Source organism: Zophobas morio, unplaced genomic scaffold, assembly GCF_036711695.1.
Source record: "Zophobas morio isolate AGI-343-1 ecotype UQ-CSIRO unplaced genomic scaffold, CSIRO_AGI_Zmor_V1 ptg000016l, whole genome shotgun sequence".
NCBI classification, from domain to species: domain Eukaryota; kingdom Metazoa; phylum Arthropoda; class Insecta; order Coleoptera; family Tenebrionidae; genus Zophobas; species Zophobas morio.
In genome coordinates, this window is record NW_026972121.1 from 4,065,584 (window position 1) to 4,084,331 (window position 18,748).

At 33.1% G+C, this 18,748-nt stretch overlaps 1 protein-coding gene across 3 annotated transcripts in view; it reads left to right on the top strand.

Annotated features, from left to right (window-relative positions):
* The window catches only part of LOC135129591 (pyrokinin-1 receptor-like), a 133,220-nt gene extending 118,349 nt beyond the window's left edge, over nucleotides 1–14,871 (top strand). For all 3 annotated transcript variants that reach the window (XM_064056777.1, XM_064056779.1, XM_064056778.1), the window contains exons 3-4: nucleotides 9,989–10,194; nucleotides 13,980–14,871. In XM_064056777.1, coding sequence (XP_063912847.1) covers nucleotides 9,989–10,194; nucleotides 13,980–14,528 — 755 coding nt within the window. In that variant the 3' untranslated portion in view covers nucleotides 14,529–14,871. The remainder of the gene's footprint in view (nucleotides 1–9,988; nucleotides 10,195–13,979) is intronic.
* Nucleotides 14,872–18,748: the final 3,877 nt, after the last annotated feature.

The window sequence follows — 18,748 nt, forward strand, 5'->3', positions numbered from 1 at the left end:
TCTTTTCCGAATTTGAAAGAATCTTCCGGTCAACTTGTGTTATTTTTCTGAGAGTTTGAAAGAATCTTAGAATCTTCTAGTGTTTTTTTTTAAATCCAAAGAAACCTTGAGGGCCCCTAGTGCAATGTTTTATTCTTGAAAGTATAAACAAATCCTCGAGGATTCTTCTATTTAGAACTCTTTCAAAGGAAAGAGTTTGAAAGAATCTTCGGGCTTCTCTGTGTCATATTTTTGAAAGAACTTGAACAATTCCGAGGGATCCTTGTGTCTTGAATAAGAAACAGTTTGAAAGAATCTTAGGAGTCTGTGGTGTTCCTTTTTTAATCTAAACGAACCTGGAGTGGTGTTTTATTCTCGCAAGTATAACAAAATTGTCGAGAATCCTTCTGTTTAGAATTCTTTCAAACAAATAGTTTGAAAGAATTTTGGAGGGCCTTAGTTCTTTATTTTTGAAGGAACTAACGTGTATTTTTTCGAATTTAAAACAATCTGCCCGTCAATTTGTGTTATATTTCTAAAAGAGTTTAAAAGAATCTTAGAATCCCCCAGTGTTTTTTTTAATCCAACGAAACCTTGAAGGCCCCTAGTGTAGTACTTTATTCTTGAAAGTATAAAAAATCATCAAAGATTCTTCTACTTAAAATTCTTTCAAAGTAAAGAGTTTGAAAGAATCTTCGGGGTTCTCTGTCATATTTTTGAAAGAATTTGAAAAAATCCGAGGGATCCTTGTGTCTTCTTTAAGAAACAGAAGAAAGAATCTTAGAAGTCTCTAGTGTCTTCTATATTTAATCGAAAGGAAACTTGAGGGTCTCTGGTGTGGTGTTTTATTCTTGAAAGTACAAAAGAATCTCGAGGATTCTTGTATTTAGAATTTTTTCAAAGAAATGTGTTTGAAAGAATTTCGGTGGCCTTTAATGCTTTATTTTTGAAAGAATTTGAAAATCTTAGGTACTACTAGTGTCTTTTACGTATAGACTGTGAAGGAGTTTTGGGTATCTAAGGTGTTTCTTTTCCGAATTTGAAAGAATCTTCCGGTCAACTTGTGTTATTTTTCTGAGAGTTTGGAAGAATCTTAGAATCTTCTAGTGTTTTTTTTTAAATCCAAAGAAACCTTGAGGGCCCCTAGTGCAATGTTTTATTCTTGAAAGTATAAACAAATCCTCGAGAATTCTTCTATTTAGAACTCTTTCAAAGGAAAGAGTTTGAAAGAATCTTCGGGCTTCTCTGTGTCATATTTTTGAAAGAACTTGAACAATTCCGAGGGATCCTTGTGTCTTGAATAAGAAACAGTTTGAAAGAATCTTAGGAGTCTGTGGTGTCCCTTTTTTAATCTAAACGAACCTGGAGTGGTGTTTTATTCTTGCAAGTATAACAAAATTGTCGAGAAACTTTCTATTTAGAATTCTTTCAAACAAATAGTTTGAAAGAATCTTTGAGGCCCTTAGTTCTTTATTTTTGAAAGAATTTGAAAATCTTAGGTACTACTAGTGTCTTTTACGTATAGAATGTGAAGGAGTTTTGGGTATCTAAGGTGTTTCTTTTCCGAATTTGAAAGAATCTTCCGGTCAACTTGTGTTATTTTTCTGAGAGTTTGAAAGAATCTTAGAATCTTCTAGTGTTTTTTTTTAAATCCAAAGAAACCTTTAGGGCCCCTAGTGCAATGTTTTCTTCTTGACAATATAAACAAATCCTCGAGGATTCTTCTATTTAGAACTCTTTCAAAGTAAAGAGTTTGAAAGAATCTTCGGGCTTCTCTGTGTCATATTTTTGAAAGAATTTGAACAATTCCGAAGGATCCTTGTGTCTTGAATAAGAAACAGTTTGAAAGAATCTTAGGAGTCTGTGGTGTCCCCTTTTTAATCTAAACGAACCTGGAGTGGTGTTTATTCTCGCAAGTATAACAAAATTATCGAGAATCCTTCGATTTAGAATTCTTTCAAACAAATAGTTTGAAAGAATCTTTGAGGCCCTTAGTTCTTTATTTTTGAAAGAATTTGAAAATCTTAGCTGCCATTAGTGTCTTTTACGTATAGAATGTGAGGAAGATTTGTCTAACTAATGCGTATTTTTTTGAATTTAAATGAATCTTCCCGCCAATTTGTGTTATATTTCTGAAAGAGTTTGAAAGAATCTTAGAATCCCCCAGTGTTTTTTTTTAATCCAACGAAACCTTGAAGGCCCCTAGTGTAGTACTTTATTCTTGAAAGTATAAAAAATCATCAAAGATTCTTCTACTTAAAATTCTTTCAAAGTAAAGAGTTTGAAAGAATCTTCGGGGTTCTCTGTCATATTTTTGAAAGAATTTGAAAAAATCCGAGGGATCCTTGTGTCTTCTTTAAGAAACAGAAGAAAGAATCTTAGAAGTCTCTAGTGTCTTCTATATTTAATCGAAAGGAAACTTGAGGGTCTCTGGTGTGGTGTTTTATTCTTGAAAGTACAAAAGAATCTCGAGGATTCTTGTATTTAGAATTTTTTCAAAGAAATGTGTTTGAAAGAATTTCGGTGGCCTTTAATGCTTTATTTTTGAAAGAATTTGAAAATCTTAGGTACTACTAGTGTCTTTTACGTATAGACTGTGAAGGAGTTTTGGGTATCTAAGGTGTTTCTTTTCCGAATTTGAAAGAATCTTCCGGTCAACTTGTGTTATTTTTCTGAGAGTTTGGAAGAATCTTAGAATCTTCTAGTGTTTTTTTTTAAATCCAAAGAAACCTTGAGGGCCCCTAGTGCAATGTTTTATTCTTGAAAGTATAAACAAATCCTCGAGAATTCTTCTATTTAGAACTCTTTCAAAGGAAAGAGTTTGAAAGAATCTTCGGGCTTCTCTGTGTCATATTTTTGAAAGAACTTGAACAATTCCGAGGGATCCTTGTGTCTTGAATAAGAAACAGTTTGAAAGAATCTTAGGAGTCTGTGGTGTCCCTTTTTTAATCTAAACGAACCTGGAGTGGTGTTTTATTCTTGCAAGTATAACAAAATTGTCGAGAAACTTTCTATTTAGAATTCTTTCAAACAAATAGTTTGAAAGAATCTTTGAGGCCCTTAGTTCTTTATTTTTGAAAGAATTTGAAAATCTTAGGTACTACTAGTGTCTTTTACGTATAGAATGTGAAGGAGTTTTGGGTATCTAAGGTGTTTCTTTTCCGAATTTGAAAGAATCTTCCGGTCAACTTGTGTTATTTTTCTGAGAGTTTGAAAGAATCTTAGAATCTTCTAGTGTTTTTTTTTAAATCCAAAGAAACCTTGAGGGCCCCTAGTGCAATGTTTTATTCTTGAAAGTATAAACAAATCCTCGAGGATTCTTCTATTTAGAACTCTTTCAAAGGAAAGAGTTTGAAAGAATCTTCGGGCTTCTCTGTGTCATATTTTTGAAAGAACTTGAACAATTCCGAGGGATCCTTGTGTCTTGAATAAGAAACAGTTTGAAAGAATCTTAGGAGTCTGTGGTGTTCCTTTTTTAATCTAAACGAACCTGGAGTGGTGTTTTATTCTCGCAAGTATAACAAAATTGTCGAGAATCCTTCTGTTTAGAATTCTTTCAAACAAATAGTTTGAAAGAATTTTGGAGGGCCTTAGTTCTTTATTTTTGAAGGAACTAACGTGTATTTTTTCGAATTTAAAACAATCTGCCCGTCAATTTGTGTTATATTTCTAAAAGAGTTTAAAAGAATCTTAGAATCCCCCAGTGTTTTTTTTAATCCAAAGAAACCTTGAAGGCCCCTAGTGTAGTACTTTATTCTTGAAAGTATAAAAAATCCTCAAAGATTCTTCTATTTAAAACTCTTTCAAAGTAAAGAGTTTGAAAGAATCTTCGGGGTTCTCTGTCATATTTTTGGAAGAATTTGAAACATTCCGAGGGATCCTTGTGTCTTCTTTAAGAAACAGAAGAAAGAATCTTAGAAGTCCCTAGTGTCTTTTTTAATTAATCGAAAGGAAACTTGAGGGTCTCTGGTGTGGTGTTTTATTCTTGAAATTACAAAAAATATCACGAGGATTCTTGTATTCAGAATTTTTTCAAAGAAATGTGTTTGACAGAATGTTGGGGGCCTTTAATGCTTTATTTTTGAAAGAATTTGAAAACAAGAATCTGAAAAAATCTTAGAATCCCCTAGTGTTTTTTTAATCACAAAAAACCTTGAGGGTCCCTAATGTAATGTTTTATTTTTGAAAGTACTAAAGAGTCCTTCAGAATTCTTTTGTTTAGAACTCTTTTCAAAGAAAAAAGTTTAAAAGAATCTTCGAGGTTCTCTGTATCATATTTTTGAAAAAATTTGAAACATTTTAAGCGATCATTTCTAAAGGAACCGTGAGGGTACCTGGTGTGGTGTTTTATTCTTGAAACTATAAAAAAAAAATTCTCGAGGATTCTTCTATTTAGAATTCTTCCAAAAGAAAGTGTTTGAAATAATTTTGGAGGACATTGGTGTTTTATTTTAGAAAGAATTTGAAAATTTTGTGTACCTTTAGTGTCTTTTACGTATAGAATTTGAAGATGTTTTGGGTTTCTCAGGTGTTTTTTTTTCGATTTTTTGAAAGAATCTTCTAGGTCCTCTGTGTCATTTGAAAGAATCTTCTAGATGCTCCGCCACATAACTGTAAGGATGCAACTAATGAAATTCGAAATAAAAAATACCGGGATGGAAGTAATTTCAAATTTTCGCTCACTACGGAAAATGAGGTTTTAGACATACCTAATTTCTGCTCTAAAATCAAATGCGTCAGGATATGATGGAATTACCCTTCAGATGATCAAATTATGCTTCTCTGTTATATGTAAACATATGGTTCACATTATCAATTGCTGTTTAGAGACTGGTTTTTTTTCACAAAGTTGGAAAATGGCCCTTGTCCGTCCTGTTCCCAAATCAACTGTTGTCAAGGTTATCTGATTTACAACCTATAAGTATCCTTCCAGCGTTATCAAAAATCCTTGAGAAAGTTATTTATAAACAGGTTTATAATTACATTTCTGCTGAGGGCATTCTAATAGAAGATCAATCTGGTTTTCGTACACGCTTCAGTACAACTTCCATTTTAGCAGTCACAGTGGATGACTGTAACTTCTCTAAGGCTTTTGATACGCTGGATCACGATCTACTATGTGCTAAATTGCAGTACTATGGTTTTGATTTAACTACGACTAATTTTTTTAGATCATATCTCTCCAATCGTTATCGACAGGTTGTGCTTGAATCAGAAAAATCTGAATTAGCCTTAATTACATCGGGTGTGTCTCAGGGATCGATCTTAGGACCCATCTTATTTATTATATATACTGCCCAATTGCTAAGCATGCCTTCATCAAGTAAAAAAAGAGCGTTTGCTGACGATACACAACTTTTGCTTCATTTTCAGCCTTCCCTAGTTGAGGATGCGTGTAATGATATAAATAAAGATCTTGTAAATATGGTTAAAGCTGCGTCTTCAATCAATTTAAAACTTAATGCTGATAAATGCAAACTAATGTGCTTTGCTCCTAGAAACTCCGAATGGCTATTGCTAATAATATAGATATTAATATTAGAATTGGAAATAAGAAGCTGCCTGTTTTGCAATCTGTAAAGAACTTAGGTCTCTTTATTGATGATGATTTTAAATTTAAATCTCATGTTTCGAACGTCATAAAAAATATTATTTGGCGCTAAAAATGCTTTATTCCAATTTTTTAATTTTGAACTTCAAACTCAGGAAAAGATTGTGTGTTTTTTACGTGTAGAATGTGAAGTTGTTTTCGGCTTCTCAGGTGTTTTTTTTTCGATTTTTTGAAAAAATCTTCTTCGTCTTCTGTTTTATATTTTTAAAAGAGTTTGACAGAATCTTAGGAGCTCCTAGTGTTTTTTTTTAACTGAAAGAACCTTGAGAGCCTCTCGTGTATTGTTTTATTCTTGAAAGTATAAAAAATTCTCGAGATTCTTCTATTTAGAATTCTTTCAAAGGAAAGAGTTTGAAAGTATTTTGGAGGCTTTTGGTGCTTTATTTTTGAAAGAATTTAAAAATATTAGGTACCGCTGGTGACTGTTTTATATGGAATGTGAAGAAGTTATGGGTATCTCGTGTTTTTTTTTCCGAATTTAAAAAATTGTATTATATACTTAAAAAAGCTTAAAAGAATCTTAGAAACTCCAAGTGTTTTTTTTTTAGTACAGAGAAACCTTGAGGGCCCTTAGTGTGGTGTTTTAATCTTGAAAATATAAAAACACCCTCGAGGATTTTTCTTTCAAAAGAAATAGTTTGAAAGAATCTTGGAGGACATTGATGTTTTATTTTAGAAAGAATTTGAAAATTTTGGGTACCCTTAGTGTCTTTTACGAATAGAATGTGAAGATGTTTTGGGTTTCTCAGGTGGTTTTTTTTTTCGATTTTTTGAAAGAACCTTGAGGGCCTCTCGTGTGGTGTTTTATTCTTGAAAGTATAAAAATTTCTCGAGATCATTCTATTTAGAATTCTTTCAAAGGAGAGAGTTTGAAAGAATTTTGGAGGCTTTTAGTGCTTTATTTTTGAAATAGTTTAAAAATAGTAGGCACCTCTGGTATCTTTTGCATATAGAATGTCAAGAAGTGATGGGTATCTCGTGTTTTCTGCGAATTTAAAAGATTCTTCCAGACCACTTGTATTATATTTTTAAAACGGTTTGAAAGAATCTTAGAAACCCGTAGTGATTTTTTTTTAAATACAAAGAAACCTTGAGGGCCCTTATTGTGGTGTGTTATTCTTGAAAATATAAAAAAATCTTCGAGAATTCTTCTATATAGAACTCTTTCAAAAGCAGGAGTTTGAGAGAATCTTTGTTGTGTCTTATTTAAGAAACAGTTTGAAAGAATCTTAGGATCCTCTAGTGTTTTTTTAAGGATCTGAAGGAATCTTGAGGCCTCCTGGTATCTTATTCTTGAACGAATAAAAAAATTCTTGTACATTATTCGATCTTGTCCTTGAAAGAATTTGAAAGAATCTTGAGGGGTCTTGGTGCTTTATTTTTGAAAGAGTTCTAAAATTTTAGATCTCACTAGTGAACTTTACGAAAAGAATGTGAAATTAGTTTTGGGCATTCCTGGTGTTTTATTTTTGAAAAAATTTGAAATAATCTTTGAGGACTTTGGTGTTTTATTTTTGAAAGAATTTGAGAATTTTGGGTACCTTTAATGTCTTCTACGTTTAGAATGTGAAGAAGTTTTAGGTATCTCAGTTGTTTCTTTTCCGATTTTTTGAAAGAATCTTCTAGGTCCTCTGTGTTATATTTTTATAAGAGTTTGAGAGAATCTCAGGAGCTTGTAGTGTTTTTTTTTAATTGAAAGAACCTTAAGGGTCTCTCGTGTGGTGTTTTATTTTTTAAAGTAGAAAAAATTCTCGAGATCGTTCTATTTAGAATTCTTTCAAAGGAGAGAGTTTGAAAGAATTTTGGAGGCTTTTAGTGCTTTATTTTTGAAATAGTTTAAAAATAGTAGGCACCTCTGCTATCTTTTGTATATAGAATGTCAAGAAGTGATGGGTATCTCGTGTTTTCTGCGAATTTAAAAGATTCTTCCGGACCACTTGTATTATATTTTTAAAACGGTTTGAAAGAATCTTAGAAACCCGTAGTGATTTTTTTTTAAATACAAAGAAACCTTGAGGGCCCTTATTGTGGTGTGTTATTCTTGAAAATATAAAAAAATCCTCGAGAATTCTTCTATATAGAACTCTTTCAAAAGAAGGAGTTTGAGAGAATCTTTGTTTGTCTTATTTAAGAAACAGTTTGAAAGAATCTTAGGATCCTCTAGTGTTTTTTTAAGGATCTGAAGGAATCTTGAGGCCTCCTGGTATCTTATTCTTGAACGAATAAAAAAATTGTTGTACATTATTCGATCTTGTCGTTGAAAGAATTTGAAAGAATCTTGAGGGGTCTTGGTGCTTTATTTTTGAAAGAGTTCTAAAATTTTAGATCTCACTAGTGAATTTTACGAAAAGAATGTGAAATTAGTTTTGGGAATTCCTGGTGTTTTATTTTTGAAAAAATTTGAAATAATCTTTGAGGACTTTGGTGTTTTATTTTTGAAAGAATTTGAGAATTTTGGGTACCTTCAATGTCTTCTACGTTTAGAATGTGAAGAAGTTTTAGGTATCTCAGTTGTTTCTTTTCCGATTTTTTGAAAGAATCTTCTAGGTCCTCTGTGTTATATTTTTATAAGAGTTTGAGAGAATCTCAGGAGCTTGTAGTGTTTTTTTTAATTGAAAGAACCTTGAGGGTCTCTCGTGTGATGTTTTATTTTTTAAAGTAGAAAAAATTCTCGAGATCGTTCTATTTAGAATTCTTTCACAGGAGAGAATTTGAAAGAATTTTGAAGGCTGTTGGTGCTGCATTTTTGAAAGAATTTAAATATAGTAGGTACCTCTGGTATCTTTTGCATATAGAATGTCAAAAAGTGATGGGTGTCTCGTGTTTTTTGCGAATTTAAAAGATTCTTCGGACCACTTGTATTATATTTTTAAAACGGTTTGAAAGAATCTTAGAAACCCGTAGTGATTTTTTTTTAAATGCAAAGAAACCTTGAGCGCCCTTATTGTGGTGTGTTATTCTTGAAAATATAAAAAAATCCTCGAGAATTCTTCTATATAGTACTCTTTCAAAAGAAGGAATGTTGTATCTTATTTAAGAAACAGTTTGAAAGAATCTTAGGATCCTCTAGTGTTTTTTTAAGGATCTGAAGGAATCTTGAGGCCTCCTGGTATCTTATTCTTGAACGAATAAAAAAATTTTTGTACATTATTCGATCTTGTCGTTGAAAGAATTTGAAAGAATCTTGAGGGGTCTTGGTGCTTTATTTTTGAAAGATTTCTAAAATTTTAGATCTCACTAGTGAATTTTACGAAAAAAATGTGAAATAGTTTTGGGAATTCCTGGTGTTTTATTTTTGAAAAAGTTTGAAATAATTTTCGGAGTTCCACGTGTCATATATTTTAAAGGATTTTAAAAATTCCAAGGTGTCTTTGTGCCTTGTTTAAGAAACAGTTTAAAAGAATCTTAGGAGCCTCTAGTTTCTTTTTTGTTTTTCCAAGAATCTGAAGGAATCTTGAGGGCTCCTGGTATCTCAAGAATTCTTAAAAAAAAATCCACGAGATTCTTTTATTTTGTCTTTGAAAGAGTTTGAAAGAACCTTGGATAGAATAGAATGTGAAATAGTTTTACGGACCCTAAAGTTTTATTTTTGAGAGAGCATGAAAAAATCTTCGGGATTCCCGAGGTCATATTTTTGAAAGAATCTGGAAAATTTTGAGGAAGTCTTGTGCCTTCTCTAAGAAATAATTTGAAACAATCTTAGGAGCCTCTAATGCGTTTTTTAGCAGAATCTTAAGGAATCTTGAGGAGTCCTGGTATCTTAATCTTGAAAGAATTTTAAAAAATCGGGAATTCTTCTATTTTGTCTTTAAAAGGGTTAAAAGGGTCACTATTGAATTTTATGTGGAATGTGAAATTCTCTAGGTCAAATTTTTGGAAGAATATTATATACATTGTTGAAAGAAAAAAAAAATTACAATAGTGAAGAATTTGAAAACATTTTCAAGTTGGAATAACATTTGTTTATCTATCTCCGGCCATAATTTCAGCGTGACTTGGAAATTTCAGTTCTTGAAAAAAATACTAAAAATGTTAATAAAGGTCAGCTTCGTCCTGTATAAATTTATGCTGAAAGTGTATGCAACAATTTAATATTACCAATTTGCAATGTTTGAAAATGAGGCGTAGGCGGCATTAAAGGTCTAAATATACACAAATTGTTCGCAAATATGTAATCCCAATGCCTCAATTATGTGCAGCATCCCACTGAAAATTCCATAATTTATTAGCTCCTCGTTTCTGTTGAACGAAAACATAAAATCATGCACAGTTTATTTATCCGTCAATGCACTACCAAACAATTTAAAAATACCATTATCGACCATATTGCATTAGTAGACAAAACTTTAACACGACGTCATCGATTCCTCGCCACAGCTAACTTGTTTCTCGTTCTAGTTGCCGTCGTCGTGGCCTTCTTCATCTGCTGGGCCCCTTTCCACGCCCAGCGCCTCCTCGCCATCTACGGTCAACACACGTCGGCCAACATGATCCGGGCCTTCCAAGTCCTCACTTACGTCAGCGGGGTGTTCTACTATCTTTCAACCACCGTCAACCCGCTCCTGTATCACATAATGTCGCATAAATTTCGGGAGGCTTTTAAGGTGAGCGACGCACTTTGAATTTTTATTCTCAAAGAGTAAACAGCAAAAAAATTGAAATTTTCCGCAAGGGTTGACGACAAAGTGATGCAGTAGTTGATGAACCGAGTCGAGTAATCAGGGGTGATTAAACTAATTAATTTTGACGGGTGAATGGAGAGGGCTGGATTTGACAGTGAAGGGACGCTTCAGCCGTATTGTTTGTTGTAAATCGTCGCTAAAGAGCGGATAAAAAAAACAAAATAAGCTTTAAGATAGGATGAAAACTGGCGCTTTAGGGAAGTTTAAGTCGGTTTACTTTGAGATCTACATTTATTTTATTATTCTACATAATCGTTTTTAAACATCTCAAAAATTCTCCAACATATATTATTATTGTATATATTTAACATTTTATTTTCGCTATATTTTCGGAATCAGTGCGTCGAAGTCTATATCCCTAATTTTTTTGGGAATTTTTCGACAACTGTTTCAAAAGCAAAATTTTTCAATATCGCGCTTTCATGAAAATTTCGCCTATTTTCAACCATTTTCAAAACACAACGAAATACATTTTCTCATTGATTTGTACCTCGAGAAGTTACTTTCGGTCCAGTTTCTTCAACAACTTGTACCATTGTTCCAGAGTAACCATAATTGAATTGAGGGTATTTTTTAGGATTTTTCAAAAAAATAGATTTCAAACCAAATATTTCCTAAATGTTCCCTAGGGATTTTAAATGCGCTGTATTTTTTTAATTACTGCGTCGAAATCTACATCTGAATTTTCTAAAAATTTTCCGACAGCTTTTTCAAAAGCACAATTTTTCAATATCGCGCTTTCATGAAAATTTCGCCCATTTTTAACCATTTTCAAAACACAACGAAATACATTTTCTCATTGATTTGTACCTCGAGAACTTACTTTCGGTCCAGTTTCTTCGACAACTTGTACCATTGTTCCAGAGTAACCAATTGAATTGAGGGCATTTTGTAGGATTTTTCAAAAAAATAGATTTCAAACCAAATACGAGTATTTCCTAAATGTTGCCTAGGGACTTTAAATGCGCTATATTTTGTAAATTTTTCGGCAATATTTTCAAAAACAAAATTTTTCAAAATCGTGCTTTTTTGAAAATTTTGTCCCTTTTTTGACCATTTCCGAAATTTAGCCAAAGACATTTTCTTATAGATTTTGACCTCTAAAAGATACTCTCGGCCCATTTCTTTAATAACTTCCACCATTTTTACAGAATCGCCAATTGAAATATGACAATTTTTAACATTTTTCAAAAAAACTTGGATTTCAACCCGAATATTTCTAAAATCTTGCCCTGCAACAATAAACATGCTATGTTTTTGAAATCAGCGCCCCGAAATCTACAACCCTAAAGTTTTTGGAATTTTTTCGGAGTTTTCTAAAAGTAATATTTTTCAGAATGAATATTTGATCCATTTTTGACCACTTCCGAAATTGATTTCCCATTTGTTTCCAAACATATTTTCAAAATCGCCAGTTGTAATATGTACATTTTTAGATATATTCAAAAAATCGGATTTCAAACAGTACCTACATTTCTAAAATCTTACCCCGGAACCATAAACACGCTGAATTTTTGAAATCAGGGAGTCGAAATCTACGACCCTGAATTTTTTGGGATATTTTTGGCAATTTTTTCAAAAGCAAAATTTCTCCACTTTTGAATTTCATTGGTTCATTTTATTTAATGTGAGATGAAGATTGAATTTAATTTTTCAAGCGTTCGAATCTACGATAAAAAAGACTTCAGATGGCCCCGCCCACCCACCTCATTTTTTTCCGATCACCCATTTTATTGGACGAAAATTGTATTTCAAATTGATAAATAGTGGAAGTTAAACAAAAAAGGTAAAACTAATCCCACCCACCTCCAGTTTTGAAATTCATTGGTCTATTTTATTGGACGAAAAGTGGACTTTATATTGATAACTAAAAATCTTTTGAATTTCATTCGTTTATTTTATTTACTGTGAGATGAAGATTGAATGTAATTTGTCAAGTGTTCGAATATACGATAAAAAATATTTCATATGGCCCCGTCCACCCACCCCTTTTTCTTCTCGATCACTCATTTTTGGACGAAAATTGTATTTTAAATTGATAAATAGTGAAAGTTAAACAAAAAAGAAAAAACTAACCCCACCCACATCCAGTTTTGAAGTTCATTGGCTTATTTTATTTAGCGTGAGATGAAGATTGAATTTAATTTGTCAAGTGTTTGAACCTACGAACATAAATACTTAATATAGCACCGCCCAACCACCCCGTTTTCTTCTCGATCACTCATTTCATTGGACGAAAAGTGGATTTTATATTGATAACTAAAAAACTTTTAAATTTCATTGCTTTATTATATTTACTGTGAGATGAAGGTTGAATTTAATTGGTCAAGTGTTCGAAACTACGATAAAAAATACTTCATATGAATCCGCCCACCCACCCCGTGTTCTTCCCGATCACCCATTTTATTGAACGAAAAGTGGATCTACATCGGTAAATAGAGGAATCTAAACAAAAAAGTAAAACTAATCCCACCCACCTCCACTTTTGAATTTCATTGGCTTATTTTATTGGACGAAAAATGGTTTTTATATTGATAACCATTGGAATCTAAACAAAAAAGAAAAACTAATCCCACCCACCTAAACTTTTTAATTTCATTGGTTTATTTTATTTACTGTGTGAAGTAGAATGAATTTAATTTGTCAACTGTTCGAAACTACCATAAACAATACTTCATATGGCCCCGCCCACCCACCCCGTTTTCTTCAGGACCACCCATTTTATTGGACGAAAAGTGGATTTTATATTGAAAAATAGTGGAATCTAAACAAAAAAGCTAAAACTAATCCCACCCACCTCCACTTTTGAAGTTCATTGTATTATTTTATTGGACGAAAAGTGGATTTTATATTGATAACTAAAAAAATTTTGAATTTCATTGGTTTATTTTATTTAGTGAGATATGAAGATTGAATTTAATTGGTCAAGTCTTCGAAACTACGATAAAAAATATTTCATATTGCCCCGCCCACCCGCCCCATGTTCTTCCCGATCGCCCATTTTATTGGACGAAAAGTGGATTTACATCGCTAAATAGTGGAATCTAAACAAAAAATAAAATTAATCCCACCCACCTCCAGTTTTGAATTCAATTGCCTTATTTTATTGGACGAAAAATGGTTTTACTATTGATAACCGTTCGAATCTAAACAAAAAAGTAAAACTAATAACACCCATCTGAACTTTTGAATTTCATTGGTTTATTTTATTTAGCGTGAGATGAAGATCGAATTTAATTTGTCAAGTGTTCGAATCTACGATAAAAAATACTTCATGTAGTCCCGCCTACCCACCCCGTTTTCTTCTCGATGACTCATTTTATTGGATGAAAATCGCGTTTTAAATTGATAAATTGTGGAAGTTAAACAAAAAAGGTAAAACTAATCCCTCCCACCTCCAGTTTTAAATTTCATTGCTTTATTTTATTGGACGAAAAGTGGATTTTGTATTGATAACTAGTGGAATCTAAACAAAAAATAAAACTAATCCCACCCATCTAAACTTTCGAATTTCATTGGTTTATTTTATTGACCCTGAGATGAAGATTGAATTTAATTCGTCAAGTGTTCGTTCCCGCCCACCCACCCCGTTAGGGACCCCTTGTGTTTTGTATTTGAAGTAGTTTAAAAAAAATTTGGGTTATCTACATATTAAATTAAACTAAAAAACGACTAATTGTCACTAAGCCCCATTTCTCTCTTTCCAGGCCACCTTCAAGCAGTGCTTTCGCCGCGGCCACCACCGCACCCCCGGCGGAGGTAGGTGTTACTCGACATTATCGGGTCGCTCATCGCAAGTAAACAGTCATAGCAACACAGATTCTTACAGCCGGCAGAGCTCGCTGCGCTACCTCGATGCCGAGATGGCACGTCTACACGACTCTCGAAGGCCACTGGTTGTTTCCTTCCGAAGGAAAAAGCCTTCGCAAGTCCCGGCGCGCAGAGCGCACAAGCAAGTCACCATTTACGACTACAGCGACGTGCAGGAGGCGCTCACCAACGTGAGCGAGGACGTGGTGGAGGTGCACAGCCTGCAGCCGACGCACATCTGCCCGCTGAACGCCGGCCGGCTGGAGGCGAGGGCGGGCTCGCTGAACTGGGGCAGGGACAAAGGCGCGGCGGGCTTGGTCAAGTCGTGCACGATGCCGGAGATTGGCGGAGGCTGCCTGGTGGGGATGCCGCGGGTGGGGCGCAGCGAGAAGAGGGAGGATCTGACGAGAGTGGAGGAGTTCAGGATCGCGCTTTCAGTCAATTAAGTTTAGGAGTTAGGAGATATGATTGGCTGTGTTATGAATAAGAAATGAATTGGAGGTTTCCAGTTATGTAATAGTACTAACACTGGAGGCGTAAATGCTGTCATAAATTGTGTATTGATGGTGTTACTATTATTATTTTTTGCTCTGATATCGTGTTGTTAAATGTGGGTTTTTGACTAAGAGTTATTTATTCTAGAGTCTGTGTTTTTTGTTGTTGTTGTTGTTATATGATAGTTTGTGCAACGAAATGGAGTTTTCTATACACTTTCTACTCGATTGTTCGATTTCTTGGAAAATGGAGATATTTTAACAAGTTTTGTAATGTTTGTACCTGACTTTTGGATTCATGTGATTGTTATTATAATAAATGTTGTATGGAGAAATTATTTATTTTATTCTCTTCTACGTTTATTTGCAATATGGAATGGCATGCAACAAGCGGAAATTTTCACCTGTTGATCTACCGAGTTGAACAAGACTTCAGTAAAAAAAAGTGCTCTTTTTTTGTCTGCATTTAGCGCCATCTGTTGGCATTTTTCATCTTGTCAGTTGAAACTTCTAGAGAAATCTGTTTCATATCAAGAGTTAACCTGTAATTTCATAGTTTCCTTCTGAACTAAGTTGTGGCGCCATCTGCTGTACCGACATTGGTATCAGCACAGCCAGCTGTATTAATCCTGCCTGTTCATAAGTGTAGTTTGACTGTTCCCCGCAAGGTGCCACCCAACGGGCACATTTTTCCGGAGGAGTAAATAAATTTGACACTTTGAAATTCCCTGGTGTTTTTTTAAAAATGTGGAAAAATCTTGGGGACTTCTGGTATTCTGTTTTTTTGGACAGATTTGAAAGAATGTTTAGTCCACTAATAATACGCTTTTTCATATGAAGAAATCTTTTCATCTCTAGTTTTCTTTAATCTTAAAAATATGAAAGAATCTGAGGTCCCCGTTGTATTATTTTTGAAAGAGTTTGAAAGAATCTTCGTAACTTCTTGTGTCTTATTTTTGAAAGAATTTGAAATGATCTTGGGGCTTCTGGTATTCTGTTTTTTTGGACAGATTTGAAAAAATGTTTGGTTCACTAATAATACACTTTTTCATATAAAGAAATCTTGGCACCTCTAGTTTTCTTTAATTTTAAAATTATTAAAGAATCTTAGGTCCCCGTTGTATTATTTTTGAAAGAGTTTGAAAGAATCTTGGAGGCTTCTAGTCTTTTTTTTAAGAATACGAAAGAATCTTCCTAACCCCTTGTGTCTTATTTTTGAAAGAATTTGAAAAGATCTTGGGGCTTTTAGTGTGTTGTTTCTTGAAACACTTTGAAAGAATGCTGGGTCCCTTGGTATTTTTTTATTATGAAGAAATCTTAGAACCTCCAGTCCCTGTTTGTTTAATAATATGAAAACATCTTGCAGGACGCTCAAAATCAACAAAAAAATTAAGCTTTACAAGAAATGCAATTCAAAATTGACAATCATAAAGAATTTCTTCACCAAAGAGATAAAATACGGCAGATTTTCAGTTTTAAAATTGCCATATCGGGATACTTTGGAACGATATTTGGGGCGAGGTCAAGATATAACACAGTTAATCGAAGACAGATTAAGAATTCAAAAACTTCAACCTATTGAAAAAATCGCTAGCCTCATAATTGATGATATGGCCATAAAAGAAAAGATGTCTTACAATAGATCGGACGACAAATTTTATGGTTTAGGTACAATAAACGAAAATGGGCAAATTATTGGTAAAAAAACCAACATTAGCCAATAAAAAGCTATGTTATGTTATCCATGGGATGACCATTAAGGTGATGTTATCGGTTTAGTTTTCAGTGAATTTACAGTAGATTTTGTTTCACAAATACTAGACAACTAGTTGGAATCTGAACCCATTTTTTTTTTTACAATATCTTTGATATGCTATAAGTGTCCGGAACTTATAAAATTGGAGAAAAAATGACCTGTTTTGCTCTAATAAAATCGCAAATATGCTCAAAATCACACTAATATTAGGTCTCACTGTGCCGACCATAGTTATAAAATTCACATTAAAGTAAGTCATGGACATTCTTTGAAGTGTTTACTATGATATTTCAAAAAGAAAAAAAAATGTTCGATTTATAAAACTTCATAATTTTGGTTTAAAACTGATCATGTTTGAAGCTTTATTTTATCCGTTCCATTTGCTGTCTCTTACTGCGGTCTCTCTCGGATCGGGGTATAACACCCACCGAACGTTCTTGGACCGATGGGATAATTTATTACTTCCGACAACTTTTCGGTGACAAATTTAATCTTTGCATAAATTTACTTCAGTGTAGTTAGTGAACTCGTTGTGACCATTGAAATATATAAAGAGTAAATTTTGAAATGGGACGAAAGTCGAAGATTCCGCTTTCAAAGCCACGAAAAAGTCGAAAAAACTTTTATCAGAATTATTATGTCAAAAACCTACTAAAACTACAGACAAAAAATGCAGTTTAATCATCATTTGATTAGTTTTACTATTATTATGCTTTTATTTCCTAATTTCTGTACATATAAATATTATTGTTTTTTAGACCCGCCGCTGTTTACTTACATAAAGTGTAAGTCAATGTTACTAATAGAAATTTTATTATTGTTACTTTATATAATCACCAATCCTATTGCTTCTCGGCTTTTTGTCAAAGATCAAAGTGTATTACCTGAAAGAATTTTATTTTGTTGAATAAAAGATTACGATAAACCTAATAATTAGCCGGATAACCATTCAGTATACACAGGTAGTTTCTATACCTCTTTAGTTTGAACTTAGCCGATACTAACCAGATAGGGAACCAGTTATAATGGAAATATGTGAACCAAATAATTGAAGTACTTAGTTTTAAGTAAAACAATTGGGTATATTTATAAATACGCATAAATAAAAACGAAACAAATTATTGGTCTCTAGTTTATTTTATAATTTGCATTACATCGTGACATATAGGTACGTACTGATGCAGAAATTGGTGATTTTCTCGTTGCATTTCAGTATAGGGACACACTCAGTAGAACCATTTGGACACTTAAAATTGATTTTGTTTTACTTGCCACAAATCTTTTTAAGTGTTGCGAAAGTGATTATTTTGTGTCCGAAAAATAACTGCATTTATAATTATTCGGCTGAGTGCTTTTTTTGTTGTAAATCAATCAGTTTCCCAATTAGATTATAATTGCTTGGACTTACTATTTGTTGTCTTAATTTTTCGAAGTTCATTTTTGTACACATTCAGATTTTTATTTCTTATTAATTTCTTGTGATCATTTTTATAAATTCGTATATGAAAATTGAACTGTTGACGAACGAAAATCGAACAATAACACACGACAAGCGGGTGCCGAACTGTTACCAGAGATTATGGGTGTCACAAATTACACCCCAGCTTTCCTGAGTTTCAACCAGATTACCACTACTTCTCGTCTTTATTTTTCTACACGCAAACTTCTTGTGAAGACAATAACACGGCAAAATTAAAAATCCGACAGTTTTCTTTTAGCAAACATCCCCTTAAGTATACAATCCCGGCTGGTTATTTTTTCCATCGACAATTACCACAAGATGATTATTTCAATTTGACAATGAAAATTCTTAAACTTACGTGGATTTACTGTAATTAGAATCGTTACGGATAATCACAAATCCAACGTAGGTCTTTTTAAATTATTATCACCAAACAATATCCTGTCAACACAAATCCAGCATCCCATACAACCCAAGATTCCACTATTTTTAAGCTTTGATTATTGTCACATAATAAAAAATTTACGAAACAGTTTCCTGGACCATGACATGCATTCTAGTACTGGCATCATTTCTGCAAAATTTTTGAAAGAAACATACGATTTACAGAAAAATTTAATTATAAAACCATTAAGATGTTTGACAAGGAAACACGTATATCCAATCAATATGGAGAAGATGAATGTTCGTCGTGCTGTGGAACTTATTTCTCCAGCAGTTACGGCAGCGATCGAATACTTGAACAAATATGAGAATCCTAAATTTGTAGGTGCTGAAGAAACAGTAAAATTTATGCAAAAAATGTACAAGTTTTTCAAAATACACGACGTTAATGATACCACCCAACAAACACGGCAAGTCGATGAAAATATATATATTTTCCTTTTTTCTCATTGTACGTACCTAGTCGTTTTTTTAGAACAAGAAACTTAAAACATGTTTTAAATGGTAAAT